The following is an 18400-nucleotide window of genomic DNA, read 5'->3' on the forward strand; positions in this document are numbered from 1 at the left end:
TGCTTTTGCATTTAAACCATGGATGTATTGACCTGTGCAGAGCTATGTAGATACAAGACTCATTTATAATGGCTTGGGTGTATATGATAACGAGCACCTATATTCAGGTTTGCAATGATGACTCGTTCTGCTTAAGGGCTATAAATAACTTTTGTGTTTTGGTAGAGACATGCAGTATATGCACACAGGAGCTTTTGTGGTTTGGAAGAAGGTCTCTTTCCCTGACTCTCACCCTCATTTTTCTACCCTTTGTGAGGAATGTGTTCCAAGCCATGAAGCTGTGGAAATTCAGGGTTTTTTTTCCCTCCTCACTCAACTAGTTCCATGAGCAGGTGGCTCTGTGAATCTCACCAAATGTACCTCAAGTGTGTTGACAGTAGCTAGAGAAACAGATGATAACTTATCACTTAAATACAGTCTGAAAAATTCAGGAGCCATGTGACACATCTCAAAATTTGCAAATACTCATATGTCCATGTTTGATTTGTCTTATGAAAATAGCTTGCCTCACTTCAGAAAGAATACAGATTGTTTTAGGGGAATATATTTTTGATGTAATCATTATGCAGCATAATTAGCATCTAAAGACAGGGAAAGAGATGCTTAGATAGAAAAAAAATTGCTAACTATGAGAAGATCTGAGAAGAAAGGTCCAATCTAATGTTAGATCTTCCCTTTACTTCCTGAGAACAGGATAGGAGATGCAGAGAGTTACACTGCTGAGTCTAAAGGTGAGACAGGAGACTGGAACTCCAACCAATGGCAATTGCTCCATGAGAGACACTTATGTGACCAAGTGTGAGGATGGGTCCAGTGAAAGTAACAGAGCTTTCTATCCTGACCTGATAATCACATGCAAATGTCCTAAACATATTACAGGCTTTGATCTCACAGGTCTGCTTAATTCCAGTGATACGGAAATTTGAGAAAGCTCCAGAATCCAAGGTTATCTTTGATGATAATTCTCCTGTGATAGTCAAGTCCAGCGTCCCCAGTGCTGACTCCCCACTGCAGTGTTTGGCAGGTAAGTGAGATGAGGAAATGCATACATGGAGAGACAGGACAAACTCCACTATTCAATATGATGTAAAATTTAATTAGTCAAAAACACCATAAGCAACTTGATTTATGAAATATTTGTGCAATTTCTAACTTCTTTGCAGTTTATCTCATACCTACTAACTGCCAAGAGTTGGACTGAGTGTTAGAAAATTGAAATCAAGCCACTTGTGTATTATCGTGCACCTGGGTAATCTGTGTACTGAGGTAGGAGGAGCAAATCCTGCTCACTGAGCACTCCTCTCTGTGGGGATCGTCTAGGAATTCCATAAGCATCCTATAGTGATCTCAAGGGACACATTAGAAGAAGGTGTTGGGAGTGTGAAATGTTTGACATGGAGTTAACAAGTGACAGGTCTTAAATTCAAACCGAGGCTGGCAGATGTTAAAGCCTGTACGAATGGCCGTGTGACTCTTTTAGTGGCACACTGAGTAAGGGTCTGCTTTGGATAATGTCTCTGTCTAGGCCAAGCTTATGCCCTTGCTTGTATTGCAAATACAGCACAAGGCAGGAAGTAGGGGCTTAACCAAATTATCTGTACAACAAATGGTATGTGTGGTCTCTGGGTGGATGGTGCCAAGGGGAAAGTTGGGCAGACATGAGGAAGCAGCCCCAGGACAGCTGACTTGGTGTCTACCTGTGAGGATGGCTTCCTCGTGCACAGGGTATTCCACTTACACCATCGCCCTCTCTAACACAGCCCGCTTTGGAAAGCAAGCAGCAGGCAGGGATGACTACGAGGTGTAGAACTGCAGAGTGAGGCGAGCAGAAAGGGCACGGCCTTTTGCTGGGACCAGGAGTCGGTGAAATTAGGTGGTTAAGGCAAGGGGACAGCAACAGACAGAAGTTACAGAGTGAGAACACCATGTCAGAAGTGTCTGGCAAGATAGAGTCTTACAGAGAAATGAGAGCAGTCTATCTCACTCACAGGCAGGCAGGATCTATAAATCAGTGGAGTTTGGATATCTTCAACCAGGAAACTTATTTCCCATGGCTTTAGATACTGGAGCCCTGAAAGCAAGAGGTTGGCAGCACTGGTCTATCCTCAGTGTCTCAATGGCCATCTTATTGCTTTGTCTTCACACAGACTCCCCTGTGTATTGTCCTGGTCTCTTCTCTCTATTAGGACGTAGACCATAACCTCATTTCACATTGTTTAATTCCCTCTTTACAGACCCTAGCTCTAAATAAATTATAGTCATATTCTCATGTAGTGGTGGTTATGATTTGAGCGTAGGAATGGGAGGCGTAATTATCCCCATAATACGTATCAAGAGGCTGCTGTGGAAGGTCACGTGGCCATTTAGGAGGAGGGAACATGAAATAGCTGTGGCAGGGAGAAGTATGGATACCACTGATTAGAGAAAAGAAAGCCATGTGCCATAGAGAACAGAAGAGAAGGCTGGAGAAGAAAAGGAAGAAGTGGGTTAAAGGGACACTGGGACAGTGTGTGCTTGCGACATAGCAGCAGAGCTAGGACGGGGTCAGAACAAATTAACCTGATAGTTCTGAGAGTCATCCAGAATGGTTGTTGCTTTGACTGCTCTCGTTCCTGAGTCTGAAGTAGGGTCTTGCTTGCAGTGAAAATCAAGTTAGTTTGGTAGAAGGGCAGGAATCTGTTAGGACTAGGGACAGGTTGGACTAATATCAATCATTTTTCTTGAGTTCTAATGAGACAAGCCATTTGTTGGTTGCAAATCACTGTTTGCTTTCTAGTGCCCGGTTAATGTGGGGCATCATGGAAGAAGAGATGTGTGTATGTGTGTGTGTGTGTCTGTGTGTGTGCATGTGCGTGTGCGTGTGCGTGTGCGTGTGTGTGCGTGTGCGTGTGCGTGTGCATGTGCGTGTGCGTGTGCGTGTGCATGTGCGTGTGCGTGTGTGTGAATAGTGGGGATATGTACACAATGAGGGGAAGGACAGGCTGTGGATTTGCCCCACCCTCGGCATCACCTGAGAGCTCAGAGGTGGCTCTACTGTGATACTTGCAGATTGTGCAGATGACAAGACCTGCAGCTTCCTTACAGTGTCCACAATGGGGTCAGAGGTTTCATGTGACTTTTATTCTTGGACAAGGGACAACTTTGCCTGTGTGACTTCTGATCAGGTAAGCCAAAACAGCTTCCTGTTCCTGTTAAATCAATCAGGTGGCCTCTGTGCCTGCAGATTTTGAATCTGGGAATGGCAGCTATGGGTGGCTAGAGAAGCAAGGGAAGGATTATCAGTGTAGCACCTGATAATCAGGATGGTGCCTTAGTGTGGAGTATCCTCATTGTCCTTTGCCATTACTTACCTCATAAGGCAGCTTGGTTCCTCGTGCTAAGGGGTTATTGTCCAGAGTCCAGAGTCCCATCTGACCCCTGAGTTCTGAGCACCTGCATGGCTTTCATTGTAAAAGTCAAAGTAGGACTTTGCAACCCCATAGGAAGAACAACAATATCAACAAACCAGAACCCCCAGAGCTCCCAGGTACTACTAATCCACCAACCAAAGAGTACACATGGAGGGACCCATGGCTCCAGCCCTGTATGTAGCAGAGGATGGCCTTATCTGGCACCAGTGGGAGGAGAGGCCCTTGGTCCTTCGAAGGCTCGATGCCCCAGTGTAGGGGAATGCCAGGGTGGGGAGGAGGGAGTGTGTGGGTTGGTGGGGAAGCACTCTCATAGAATCAGGGAAAGGGGGATGGGACAGAGGGGTTGTGGGGAAACCAGAAAGGATAACATTGGAAATGTAAATAAATAAAATACCCCCTCCCCCCAAAAAAAGAAAAGAAAAGAAAATCCTTGTAGAACATTAAAAAAAAAAAAAACAAAAATAAAAACAAAAAACCCACCTCCATTGCATTAGAATAGAAGGCCATCCAGCCAAAATCAGTTCCTGGATCCCAGGGTCCCTAATGGCTGATCGTGCAAGGTTCCTTCTTCTGTGTCCATTTAAATTCTTCTATGTCCTTTTAGAAAATGTCTATGTATTGAAGCCTCTTTTAGTTTTTATGTGTGTTAACATAATAAATCTTTTCTTCCCTGACTTCCTCAGGAGTTTTGCATATCTGTACCTTTTTAGTGTGGTAGCCAGTCTACACAAAGGTGCATGGTAGTTTTAAGACATCACTTACACTGGGCACTGTACATGCCTGCCTGTTCTCTGAACACATGTGTCAGAGTGTTCATGCCCTGCAAGATGTAATGGAGAGGGCTTCCCCAGAGTTTTAGCAGCTTATTAGATGTAAATGAAATGCTGGCAGGACACAGATGCAAATATCAGTGCCCACCACTTACTTCCTGCTCTTTAGCTCCCAGGTCCTTCAAATAACCCACATAGCAACATATGATTATATACCCACATCACAGGGAGACTGAGGGGATTGAAGAATCCCTCCAGGAAAAAAAAAATCACAGGACAATGTCTGCTACGAACATTAGAACATTACTATAATAGATATCACCTGTGTCAATGCTATTCCCCTCCCCCAACCTCTAACTAGACCAGCAGGAAGTTTCACAGGCAGCCTTGCATGGAACTTTGTTAAGGTTCCTCCCAAGGCCCTGGGCTCTCAGTGCAGTAATGCAGGGGTGGGGCTTGGCTGTTGGTTACATCTGATTGGTCCACCTTGTTCCAGTCTAGGACCCCATTCCCAACAGTTCTCTTAGCCTCCCGGGCTCTTTGGCTCTAACTCCTTTGAGATTCTGGAGCTGCAGTGCAGGAATTCAGTCTCCTAAGTTCAGTCATCCCCCTGCATCTTATGGTTCCTGCCCAATCAGGGTGCAACCAGAAGGGATACGAGAGGAACTTCCAGTGCTCTGGGTTTGTATTTCAATCCTTTTCAGGCATTCACACCCCCTTCTTTTAATGGTCTTTGTGGCCCTTCATTGCATCCTCCATCTCTTCAGTAAAGGAAGAATGAAGAGCCAGTGCCTTCAAGTAGCCTATGTTTTAGTCTTTGCCCCCTGTAAAGCCCTCATGGGAAATGTCATGGCTGGCATGACATTTGAGGAGGGGCAAATACTGTACGATAAACAGGGATGAGTATGCTCAGCTTTGCCCTACCCACTCACCCGTGGAACTGCTGAGAGCAAACCAGAAGAGTGCCAACGTGACCAAGAATGGCAAGGTGCTCTGCAGGTCAAGCTGAGCTTTCTAAGCTTCAAATCCACCTGTGAGCAGAACACCTACAAGGCCTCCCCCGAGGTGGCTCCTCCCTCCTCCCCTCTCTAGCCACTTCCCATCTCACAGGACAGAATTCTGGTCTTCAATTAGAGCCCCATCCACACTCAGTAGTATTGGGACGCTCTCCTCAGTTCTCCTGCTCCATAGAATGAATCACTGTCACCCCTGTAACAGACTCCAGTTGCACAACTCTGTGCAGCTGCATCACTGTTGATGGGAGTTTACTGCTCACGTGTGCCCCTCTGATAGGCTAGGAAAGCTAGAACCAGATGTCCTCACTAATTTTCCCTGAATCCACTCGATCACTGTGGTCAGAGTTTGGTAAGTATGTGTTGAATTGCTTTCAACTATTGGAAATACTGAATGATAAGGGGGCCCTTTCCACTTCCAGGAACAAGATGCTGTGGGCAGCCTGAAGGCAACCAGCTTCAGAAGCCTTAGGTGCCAGGTGAAAGTGAGGAATAGTGGCAAGGATTCTCTGGCTGTGTATGTGAAGAAAGGTAGGTTGGTGATGCTGGAGCATCCTTTGTGTTCAGAGTGGTTTCAGAATGATGCATCTGTGAGGAGGAGACTGACCCCTCACCTCACTCCATGCATGAGACCCTCTTCTCCCTGATCCCACCTGAAGCTGGCTCAACCCACCTGCCCTCTGCAGACTGACAGTGGCCTCCCAGCAGCTACAAAAGGATTTCTGTAACATTCATCTGAGCCATCAGTTCTGGTTTTTATCCCAGTCTGCTGGGGCTGTAAGTCTCATACAGCAGGAACCAAGGAGCCAATGGTAACACAGACACAGTGGAGACATGCACCCAGCCAGCTTGGCCTATGTGCATGTGACACAGTGCAGACAGGCACCCAGCCAGCTTGGCCTATATGTATGCAACAGAGTGCAGACATGCACCCAGCCAGCTTGGCTTATATGCATGAAACAGAGTGCAGACATGCACCCAGCCAGCTTGGCCTAGGTGCATGCGTACCAAGGCCTTTACCCTGCTTACATCTGGCATTCCAGCAGGTCCTGGCTTAGCTCCCTGCAGCCATGCCTCCCAGACCTTCTAACTCCTTTGTCTTCTCTCTTTTTACTGAATGCCACTGCCAACCCCCCCTCCCCATCTTGACTAAAGGGTTTTCTATTTCATCTTTATGCTCATGGGACCCTCTCTGGTGGCACTATGCATATATGTCACCTGGAAGATGGTAGATTTGAGGCTGTTGATGAGTTAGATAAGATATCAAGGTCTTTTTTTCTTAATGTTTGTTAATTGACCTGGTATTTCTTTTGTTGTTTTGTTTTTCCTTTTATGGAAAGTAGATTTTCTTCTCATGTGATGTAACATATTTTATTATCCCTTAGACTCCTTTTTGTTTTCTCATTTTCCTTTTTTCCATTAATTTATTTATACTCACTTTACATTCCATTTGCAGCCCTCCTTCCTCCCAGTCCCTCCCTCACAAGCCCCTCCCCCATCACCCCTTCCCTTCATCTCTGAGAAGAGGGAGATCCCTCCCAGGAAACAAACCCACCCTGGCATCTCAAGTCACTGCAGGATTAGGTACATCTTCTCCCACTGAGGCCAGACGAGACAACTCAGTTAGGGGTACAAGATCTATGGGCAGGCACCAAAGTCAGGGTAAGTCCCTGCTCCAGTTGTTGGAGGACCCGCATGAAGACCAAGCTGCACATCTGCTGCATATGCACAAAGGGTCTAGGTCTAGCCCTTGAATACTGCCTGTTTGTTTTCTAATGAGAGACGGAAAGGGAGTGAGTGGATCTGGATGGGAGAGGAGAGGGGATATAAAGTTCTTAATAACTCTCCAAGGTCTGAGACAACATGAGTAACAAGAAATATTCTATTATATATTGCTCATCTCAGTATTCCATGTCTGCTTTCTTTTGCCTTAAAAACACAGGCTCTCTTTAATACTCCATGTATCTTTTTTTAAATCTATCTATCTATCTATCTATCTATCTATCTATCTATCTATCTATCTACCTATCATCAATCCACTTACCTATCATCTATCTATTTATCTATCTACCTACCTATCATCCATCCACTTATCTATCTATCTATCTATCTATCTATCTATCTATCTATCTATCTACTTTCTATCAACTATCTATGTGTATTCATGAGTTGGCACACATATACCAGAGCATGCATGTGGGAGTCAATGAACAACTGGAAGTAATTCCACTCCTTCTACAATACAGATTCTAGAGATCGAATTCAGGTTGTCAGCCTTGGCAGCAAGAGACTTTAAGTATTGAACCATCTTGCCAGTCCTTTCATAGTGTTTCCGTTGGTTCCCAAAAAACTGGGCTGGGAACTCAGCATTCTCAAAGTAACACAGGATTAACAGGGAGAGACTCTGGCGTCCTGGGAGTATGTGCAAGTGAACAGCAAATGTCTTTAGTCTCATGTGGCCTATATCCCTGTGGCCTGCCTTGCCTGCCTCCTGCTTGCTCATCACCTGCAGGGGCTCTGCGGTGCCAACAGTGTGAAGCTGTGTTCTGTGTCCTGTGGCTCCTTCCACTGTCCTGAGCTGTGGCTTTTTAGTGGTTCTGAGAGGCAGGATTTCTGACTTCTGTGTCTTATTTCTGCCTTGAAGGCAGCCATGTGACCAGAGCTACCACAATGCTAGCTCTTTGAGTTTTGGAATCTTCCCAGATACTTTAGGCTTTAATGTTCATACCAGTGAAGTAGTGGTCCTGCGTGAATCTGGGAGTCAGGAATGTGGAATTAGGTAGCTTCCGTTACCCCTCAAACCCATCCTGGTAAGTACTGGGAAAGTGAGACTTTCTACAGCTATCTTCCTAAGAAGTTTTCTGTTGGTCAAGGGCCAGAAGACAGCCAATGGAGGCAAGACCTGGGATGCTAGGGTTGGAGTAAAGAGGAGTGAAATGGTGTTTTCTGAGGCCTGCAGCTCTAGGCACATGCAGCTAGATGCTGCAGCCCCAGCCTTGAGCTAGAAACAGCTGCAGTTAGTGGACAAGCCACAGACTCAGCTGACCCTGCCACATCCTTCAACCTCTGCAGGGACAAGTACAGAGCTTGTTCCCTCACATCCCTGTCCCAATGGGCCAGAGTATATGTAGGGTACCAGTGTTAAGTTTCTCCGATCTATAGCCAAGGCTGCTGTGACTTCTGCTTCAATGCCCAATTGTTTCTACCATTCACTTTTAAGCATAGCAAAGCTTAGGGATTGTTTTCTAAAAATAAAAGCCAAAACAAATAAAGTAACACCAGCCAAAAATGTCCCTTAAAAACTGTAATTTAGCCTTCTATCACACTTAAGTATACAATTGCATCGAAATGTTTGTTGTCTTGTGCCTCCTCCTGTCTCCTGGAAGTTTATATTTGGGTTACAAAGGAAAGTGAGAACCTCGTTGATGCCAAACTAAACCAAGGGCAGAAATTGGCTTGCGGCTTTATTTTGCTCTCTGTAAGTTTAAAGCCAAGATATGTTCCCACTGTAGTGGAAGGAAAAGGTGGCTGTACTTTTTTTTTTTCCTGTGTTTTTTCCATTGATGGTCAGACTTTTTCTCATCTCTGCTTTAACCTCAATCCTTTCTCTAACATGGTAATAATACATTACAAATGGAAAGAACATAGTTTCTAAACATCCCTCACCCCCTAAGGGCAGTCATGTCTAGTTTCACCCCTCACCCTAAGTGGCTTGTGTGATAGGACCATGAAATGGTGAGGGGCAACCTAGACCTCCAGCTTGCTATGATATCTGGTACCACCTGCTATCTTTGCCCAGCTGAGGTCTATGGTCCTGGAACCTGTGAGAGGAGCACGTGCTCCTTAGCATCATGGGGAAACAATGTTAGAAAGCTTCTCTGTGAGGAGCGGCTCTCTCAGCCCCAACCTGAAAAATGAGATATGGAAAGGGGAAGCATTCTGTTACCCACAACATCCATGTGAAACTTCCTCTAAATATGGTCACTGTGACCTTTGCCAGTGCTGAGAACACGACAGCTATGTACGGCACACAGCCTTGGAACGTCCTTAACTCCTCACTAGGCATCACAGGACTATAAGGACTCTAGTGGCCTGGAGGCTAATGCTGTGAAGAGAACAAATCACTGAGTGGCAAAAGAATGAGTTGGATGATGAAAATGTTTTGCAGGGTGTGAAGTGCCTGGAATAAAATGAAGAGGAGAGATGGCACAAAAGTGAGCCCGAGCTGCTTTGGCGATTAGGGCGGGAACCCTAGGAGAGATGGCATTACAAGTGATACTTGAAGGATGGGATGTATCCTCCTGCATGGCAACTTCAGGGTCCTCGGTGGCACTTGTGCTATGTGAAGGACATCCCGGTCAGCTTTGACTCTGGCATTGGCATCAGGCAGCACTGTCCAATAGAACTAAAGTCTGGGAACCTATCAATGAAAATAAATGACAGTCAACAGTCACATAGTATTACCATGCACTCAAATGGCTGTGGCAGTCAAGCTCTACTCAATGCAATCATTGTTCAGATAGTGACATTTGTGTTCAGATAGTGACATTTGGCTGGTGACTGCTGATGCACATATTTAAGAGCTGCTGCACAGATATTCTCTCACATAGCTCAAATACAGAGGGAGGGGGATGGGACCTTCTCCAAAGGCCCAAGCAGGAAGTGATTGAGATTCAGGGAAAGAGGAACAATTTTATGACAACTCAGGATAGTTCCTCAAAGGGGAACTGGGCACTACTGCAGGGTTGGTGGCAGCTTTCCATGCCCATCCAGGCAGATGGCACTGAAGGCATCCCTGCTTGAAGAGAAGAGATGCTGCCATTTTGGAGTGTGTGAAGCACCAGTTGGGCATAAACCAGTGCTGGGATCATTGTATAGCTGTTTTGCATGTAGTTTGTCTCTCTTCAGCATCCATGAAGAGAATGGTTCTCAGCATGTAAGTAGTTAAGGAGGCAGAGGGCCAGAGGATCCAGGCACATATGTAGGAGGGAACCTTCAGGGTCTGCCCTTGGTGCTTTCAAAATCTGAGGTTATGCCATGAGGCTTTGCATTGCCTATAGGAATGAGAGTCTATGCAGGCCTGAATCACCGCTGGACTAATGTAACTCAGGGCCAGGAAGGCATGGCCTCTGAGTCTCTCCTTACTGCCTACCTGCTGGAGACCAGGGAAGCCAGTTCATATCACAGACCAAGGCTCTCTCCTCAGAATAGCACAAACGAAAGAATAAGGCTACATATGTGCACGTTGTTGTAGACTGATGCTCTAAGTGGAGCTTGAATTAGGAACAGGCAAACCCCAGAGCAAGCCACTTTTAACCAGAGGGCTAGCAAAGACAATATTGCCCTGCTAAACCCACCAGTTTGAGTTCCTAAGAAATGGCTGTTGTATATAGTGTAGAATGTGGTGTGAAAAGCAGGTGTCAGCAGGAGCTGAGTGATGAAGACAGATCACATAGTGAAGGTTTATATGGCAATGATTTGAAAGGTAGATCCTAAACCAGGCTGAAAGTGAGAGATTGGACCGCTCAGCTGTGCAGCTCCCTTGTCTACTCTAAGTTCTTTTTTTGTTGTCTGATGTAACAAGATGGGGGAAATAGCATTCATTGTGATTTCTGAATGATGGCATCCTCATTTCCTTGTCTGCCGCATCTTCAGACTTATCTATGTTACATACATGAAGCAATAAACATGAAGTGCAATGCTGTGTGGTGTTTGCCCATGAAGATGGGCATTGTTGTCCCATAGGAATAATCAAAAGAACAGCACATGTAGTTTTCTAGGTGTTCAGTTTAGATACCCAAAGGTATGATGGGTGTGGGCCAGGTAAATGTTTTTTTTTTTTTAAGATTTATTTATTATTATTATACATAAGTACACTGTAGCTGACTGAACGCGCCAGAAGAGGGCATCAGATCTCATCATGGGTGGTTGTGAGCCACTGGGATCTGAACTCAGGACCTATGGAGGAGCGGTCAGTGCCCCTACCCCCTGAGTCAAGAAGATCTCTGTCTGGTAGTCACATCCTCTCCATGCACAGTCAAGTATAGAGGTTTCATGCCCAGAGATAATCTTGTCTTGGCCCCCCACACTACCCCAGCACACATGGAGCAAAAATCAGAAGCCATGACTGAGATCAGGGAGCTCCTATCTATTCCAGAGGGTTTTGAGGTCTTTTCAGCCTTTCTTCTTTATCTCCTTAGGCTATGAATCTACTGCAGCTGGTCAGAAGAGCTTCGAACCAACAGGTTTTCAAAATGTGCTCTCTGGGTTGTATAGCCCTGTGGTGTTCTCAGCCTTGGCAACCAATCTGACAGATACACACCTCTACTGTCTGCTGGCCTGTGACAATGACTCCTGCTGTGATGGCTTCATCCTCACACAGGTCAAAGGAGGTATGGCCAATAGGAGGGCTGGGCCTAACTAGGGATACGAGCCATTTGGAGACTCAGAAAGCACAGAGCCTGCCTTTGGAATTTGCTATCACAATATTACCATGCCCAAATTGAAGATGGTATTTACATACAAAGTCAGGGGCATATCCTGGTCTCTTTCCCATGTCAAAATTGTACCATATTTTATGTCATAAAACTAGCTTATTACAGCTGTCTTCAATTTTACAAACCAAAACAGGAGCTCTGAGAGTTGAAATCATTTGTCAGTGTTATACAACTTATGATGGGACATGGTGGTATTTGACCCAAGGTGTATTTTCCCCAGTATCTTACTGTTAGCTGAGAATCCTGGCAAGGTCACATTCAGTCAAATCATTCCTCTGCTCCTGATAACTATAAAGATGGCCTGTCTATTCTATCTCTGCCCCTCAATCCTTCTCTGTGGCTGCTCATCAGCATATATCTCTGCATTTTATAGAAGCGAACCCAGGCACTTAGTAGGTTAGGTTAGGAGGGGACGTTGTGATTCAGTGGCTTTCTGGGAAAGCAGAGGCTGACCCAGGTTCTTTTGGAATAAAGAAGCACTTAGATGAGATGAGAAACCCAGGGCAATGCTAGAGTGGGCATTGCTGGGCTAGGACTGGGAGACTACATCTGCTGTGAAGATTACTATCAGACTCTGGGGCTGAGTAAGCTTGTCAGCATGGTGAGTGGATGCCTGAAAACAAGAGCTCACATTTTCTTTTCCTGCCTCCTGTCCTTTTTTTCTCCCCAATGAAATTATTAAGAGAGAAAAGGATAATTGGTAATCCCTAGGTCCTGAAAGAAAGTTAAATACATCTTTGGAACTCGATAGTGGGTGTTTTGTCCTATTCATAGAGAAATGAAGTTTCCTTGAGTCTCAGACAGAGTGTAGATTTTAATATGGTGACATGAAGAGAGATAGTAGGCCTGGGCAGAGGAGGAAGACTACAGAAGGTCAGTGCAAGATAAAGAGAAAGAATGCTGAGTTAGCTGGATTCCCCAGGGTAAGGAGAACTAGCAGAGGGTGGCCTTAGCTTAGGAAGGAGCAGGAGGGAGAGGCTTCATCAGGTTTTTCAGGTGCACTAACCAGCATTTTCATCTTGAGGACACCTGGGGGCCATGGAAGTTTTGAATATGACCTGAGCTTTCTTTTGTTCAAAATTAAAAAATAAAATAAAATAAAAGGCTTGGACAGGGTCTAATGTATCCTAAGCAGACCCTCTAAGTCAATAGCCTTGAACTTCATATCCTTCTTCCTCCACCTCCTTAGTAGTAGGATTATAGGTGTGACCCTCCAAACCTGGCTTTCTGTGGTGCTGGAATGGTATGGGCCAGGATCACAGTCACATTTGCATTTGAAGTCAGCACTCTGGCTGAAGTGTAGAAAAGTGCAGATGAGGCTGACTTGGGTATGGAGTGGTCAAGAAGGTGAGAAGCTATGCAGGAGACCAGGTGGCCTGGGCTATCATGGTGACAGTGGCATGAGGAAAAGGAGACAAATTCAAAAGGACTCTGGATGTGGGTAGTAAAAAAGAAAGAGGTATGTGGCTGGCTCACATGGTAGGAGTCTGCTCTCTGGTAAGTAATGCATAGCAGAGACACTGTGTTATCTATTGCAGGACACCAGAGGAAGAGTTAGGGAGTCTTATCTGAGCACACTAAGTTTGAAATACTTTTGAGTCATTTATGAAACATGCCTCGCTTTGGATGAAAAGCTCCAGGGTCTGGAGGGGCAGAGTGGATGAAAGACAGAAAGCACTGGATGAGAAGTAGCATTGAGAGTCATCAGAGAAGACAAATGGTGAGAAGACAGCACAGCACAGTGGGGCAGCCTTAGTGCCTGGTTGCATCAGAACTGGTAGGATAGGCCAAGGAAGCAGCTTAGTCGGTAGAATGCTTGTTGTATATGCCTGTGGCTCTTGGATTCATCTCCAGCACCACAGAAAGTCAGGTTTGGAGGTGCACACCTGTAATCCAACCTCTAAGGAGGTCAGGGAAAGAGGATAAGAAGTTCAAGGTTATTGAATCAGAGGGCTGCCTAGCGTACATTAGACCCTGTCTTAATTTGTTTTAAAATAAAAGAATGTTTGAGTGCAAGTGAGGATTCTGGGAGGAGGGGTGGTCAGCGGTGATGGGTGAGAGGATGAGGAATGAGTGGGCCACAGCCCAGTGACTACCTGAAAGAAAGGTAGATCCACTAGGCCAAGAGAAAGAAACCCGGGGCAGCTTAAAGTAACCAAGTGAGGGAGGGTAGCGAGTGCAGGGAGCTTGACAGTCCCTCATGCTGCTGACAGCTCAAGGGAACAACTGTTGGAAGATGCCCAGCTGAGCTCACTGCATCCTTAGTGGTAAAAAGGAAATGGGTTGGGTTTTGTTGTTGTTTTTATTGAAACACTATCTTTCTTATCCTGTTAGAATTTACTATGTACCCAAGGATGACTTTAAACTTGTAACCTTCCTCTTTCTGCCTCTTCAGTGCTATTATTATAGACATGTTCCATCATGCCAGATTTATATGGTATTAGGGGTTGAACCTGGGCTTTATGTATGCAAAGCAAGCACTGTTCCAATGAAGCTACATCCTCAGCCCCAGAATGAGACTGTTTAGTTAAAAGATGGTTAGAACAACTTGATTCCCTAATCATCCTTTTGGTTTCAGCTGCATGATTATACAGTGATTATCCTGTTAGTATTTAGATGGGCAAATCATTAGCTGTCCCTCGCTTGTGCACCAACACATGTCTTTCTCCATACCCGTGTTTAGAAAGTCTGTCTTCAGACACAGGATGCCTCCTTGAACTAAACATATATTCTGCGGGCGCGACTGTTTCTCCAGACGCTGTGTTACTCAGCAGACCATGTGATGCTTCCATGGAAACACTGACTTCATTTTCCCTGGGATCATATATGAAGGATCATTTTGTTCCGTGGGGGCAGTAAGCCTTCCAAGCCCTTCTTTCCACCACACTGTGGTTGGCAGCCTGCTTGCTATTCCTTCCAAGTCTGACTCGTCATCAGTGAATTGCCCAGCACTTACCCACCCCTAACCTCACATGCAGTGCCAGAATTTGGGCCCTTGTGACATGCCTAAAAACATCTGGCTGTCCTTCCCAACTCATCTGGTACAATGGGTAGTTAGGAGTTTTAATTCAGGGGGCTTTGGCTGGACTTGCTGAGATCTGGGGACAAAATCTTGTTACACCCTTTACCACAGCATTCAAAACCTTTAGCTTTCTTTAGAATTCCTCCTTTCCCTTGCCCCTCCTAGCCATCCCTCACAAAAGCTGCAGCTGCCTCTAGCCTCCTCTGGCTACCTTCCTCTAGCTCGCAATGGATGGCTTGTATTTTCAATGGGGAGTAGTTAGTGATAACTCCTGAGGGTCCAAACCTGCATTGTAGTGGAGGCTACTGGGAAGAGGGATTCTAGGGAACTCCCATGCCCTAAGTTTTATATAATTGTTACTGTAGCTGGAGGGTGTGATTAGCAAGTAACTGGTCCCTATCATAGAAACATGTGGTGCCAGTGGAGGAAGATGTGTTTTTGTTTTTTTTTTAACCTGGGGGTCAGGGTCAAAGGCACCAAGTTCCGAATTAAATATGTTACTATTTCTCCCTCTCTCCCTATTTTCGTCCTTCTCTCCCTCCCTTCCTTCCTAGTTTTTCCTTTCCCTCTTACTCTCTTGATCACCTTTTCTCTCACATAAACTATGGTGCTCAGACTTCTTTTGAGCTCTCACATTTTTATTGTACCCAGACTGCTCTGCGGTTCTACAGGCAGCTCAATCTGCTCCTCAATGTGGCTGCTGCTGCCTCCACCCTTTCACTATTGCTCAGACACTAGAAAAAACCCACTTCTCCTTTTGTAGTGTCTCAGTCTCACAGTCCGTGATATGAGGATGTCTAATGAGGCCTGGACTCTTGAACCAGGCTGAACTGCAGAGTCTTCTGCATGCCCCTTGTGAATATTAACTCCTCAATAGCATCTCAACCCTCATGTGACAACATGACAAAGTCCACAGCTGGTGCCAGCAACTGAACATGTCCAAAATCCTCCCTGTGTAGTACATTAGTGCCACATAAGAGGACCGCTAAGGCTATCTTTGGAAAGTGAGTTGAAAACAGGCTTTGGTGCCCCAGTGTCACTGTCCCATCCTCAGGCAGTCTAGACTCTCAGAGCAAAGGACGGCTGTGCAGGGCCCCCATGGTTTCCCTCACACTGGCCTCTTCCCTTTGGCAGGGCCCACCATCTGTGGACTTCTCAGTTCTCCTGACATTCTGGTTTGCCACATCAATGACTGGAGGGATGCCTCTGATACTCAGACCAATGCTACATGTGCTGGGGTGACATACGACCAGGGGAGCCGCCAGATGTCCTTGAGACTGGGAGGCCAAGAGTTCCTGCAGGGTAAGTGAGCCTCTACATTTCACTGTGCTTCTAAGTTCCTCTTCCTACCAGTGAGGGCTCTGTTAACTTCTTAGACGCAGGTCTACATCCTGAGAGCTTGTACCCCTATTCAACTTCAAAATTACCAGGGTACAGATATATCCTTCTCATACTGACCTCATCCTCTAGGCTATGCAGGCTCCATTTATAGTATAGAAGGAAACAGCACCCATGAAGTTGCGCAGGAAGCTAATGGCATGCATATATATATATATATATATATATATATATATATATATATATACATATATACATATATATGCCATTATACATATATATGATATATGTATATCATCAAAACATTACGTTGATTTATTTGATTTAGCGCTCAAAGCTTCAGGCTAGCTGGGTCCAAGGTCCCTTAGGACTCTAACATGTCCAGCTGCTGGTCCATTATCCCTGAACCAACTGGGGCTGGTCCTGCTCTGGCTGGTTTCCTCCTCACTGAGAATGAGTGTACTCCTTTCCAGCAGGTGGCAGAGGCAGGACAGAATAAGGAAGAAGTGCAAGGCTTCTGAAAGTCTATAAACACTCATCTCTGCCTCATTTTTGGTGCATAAATAAGCCGCATGGGGAAACCAGAAGCCAAAAGATGGGAAATACTGTTCCATTAGTAGGAGGCATTGCAAAGTCTCATGTAAAATGCCTGCGGAGAAGTAAGGGTGTAAGACTACTGCGTGAGACCCTGGCTGTTCCCCTGGGAAGTTAATGCATACCCTCTTCTAACCACAGGGGTACAGGGACAGGCCTGTTAGAGATGATGGTGATGTGCAGCAGGAAAAAAGAACTGCAGAAACCGAGAGTGCCCCATCTCCTATTTTACTGAAGCTCTTCAGACTTTTCAGAAAGATATAATGTTAGAGATAGCAGGCCTGCCCCTCAATCCTCAGGGAAGGGTAGTCAGTTTCCAAGGCCTCCGGCCTCCCTGTGACAGTCAGGCCTCCTTTTTGCCTTCTTACCAGCCTACCCCTCTTAGCAGACACAGTAGAGAGGACAGGCTTTCCTTTCTGTCCTAAGATGCCATTGGTCAGGCCAGTGCTGTTCACAAGGTTAGCCACACTGGGGCCAGTATCGCCCACAACTGGTTTGACATGCTAAGTCTCAGGCCACCATGCCCAATAGGACCAGGAATCCGTGTTCTGAGAAGCAGTTCCAATAATCCTTAAACCAGTTGCCTGCTAGGTTGGAAGAGAGGATAGCAGTATTAGTTGTCATAGAAACATAATACCTCATAGGACTGTTAGGTCAGATAGCACCAAGGTTGAGACCTGCACCTACACAGTGATTCAAGGGATGCACTGTCATTGTAATCATTCTCATCTTACAGCTGATGGGAAACAGGCACACAGGAGTTAAGTCACTCCTAAAGAGGTGCCTGGGCCTAAAACCAGGCTATGGAAGTCTTAGCCACTCTAGTACTCTCAGATATGCAGAGAGAATTTTGGATGCTATTGTATCATTTTTTAAAACTCTTGCTGATACACAGACCAATATGTAGTATGCATATTATTCTTTGAAGAATTATATATGCCTTACTAAATTTTGGATAGTGACAGAGAGCTTAAAATCCAGTGTAGAAAACACATAGGCAATCTGCATGGCATACCCAACCAAAGCCTGGAAATACACTGCAGAATCTGGCAGAAATCCAGGGAGTCAAAGTAGCTTCTTTTGGGGGGTAAACAGAATCAAACAGCTTATTTATGGGATGGCTGCCTCACAGATGGTCTTCATTACTCTGAGAGGCACCCAGGGTGAAAACAGGCATTTCAGGAAAGACATGTGATAAATTGGCAGCAGTAAGTCACTGAACTGCTTAAGCCTGAGCATGTGCTTGCTGTGTGTGTCAAGGAGCCAGGAATGTGCCCTGGCTTGGCCTCCCTGCAAAGGAGTCACAACGAAAGGCCTTTGAAGGATTCAGGCCTTTCATCTGCTCATCTATTCCTCTCTCTCTCTCTCTCTCTCTCTCTCTCTCTCTCTCTCTCTCTCTCTCTGTGTGTGTGTGTGTGTGTGTGTGTGTGTGTATCAGAAGACAACTTTTTTTGGGTATCATTCCCTAGTGCCTTCCGTTTTTGTTTGCGACAGGGTCTCTCATTGGCCAGGGGTTTCACTGAGGCTAGCATAGCTGGACAGTAAAGTTTCCAAGGATCTGCTTATCTCTACCTTACATTTCACCATCACTGGAATTACAAATGTTTGCCTGGTTTATTGAATGGGCTTTATGGAACAAACTAAGGTTCTCATATTTGTGAGGCAAGAGTTTACCAACTGAACAATCTCTCCAGTCCAAGCTTTGGGTTTTCAATTCAGTTGTGTGTGTGTATGTGTGTGTGTGTGTGTGTGTGTG

The 18400-nt window shown here is 45.5% G+C and overlaps 1 protein-coding gene across 2 annotated transcripts in view; it reads left to right on the top strand.

Annotated features, from left to right (window-relative positions):
• The window catches only part of Tg (thyroglobulin), a 180530-nt gene that overhangs the window by 42655 nt on the left and 119475 nt on the right, over positions 1-18400 (top strand). For both annotated transcript variants that reach the window (XM_021216474.1, XM_021216475.2), the window contains exons 23-27: positions 911-1024; positions 3049-3164; positions 5616-5724; positions 11394-11585; positions 15847-16014. In XM_021216474.1, the coding sequence (XP_021072133.1) occupies positions 911-1024; positions 3049-3164; positions 5616-5724; positions 11394-11585; positions 15847-16014 (699 nt within the window). The remainder of the gene's footprint in view (positions 1-910; positions 1025-3048; positions 3165-5615; positions 5725-11393; positions 11586-15846; positions 16015-18400) is intronic.

The sequence above is a fragment of the Mus pahari genome, chromosome 17 (assembly GCF_900095145.1).
Source record: "Mus pahari chromosome 17, PAHARI_EIJ_v1.1, whole genome shotgun sequence".
Lineage (NCBI taxonomy): Eukaryota > Metazoa > Chordata > Mammalia > Rodentia > Muridae > Mus > Mus pahari.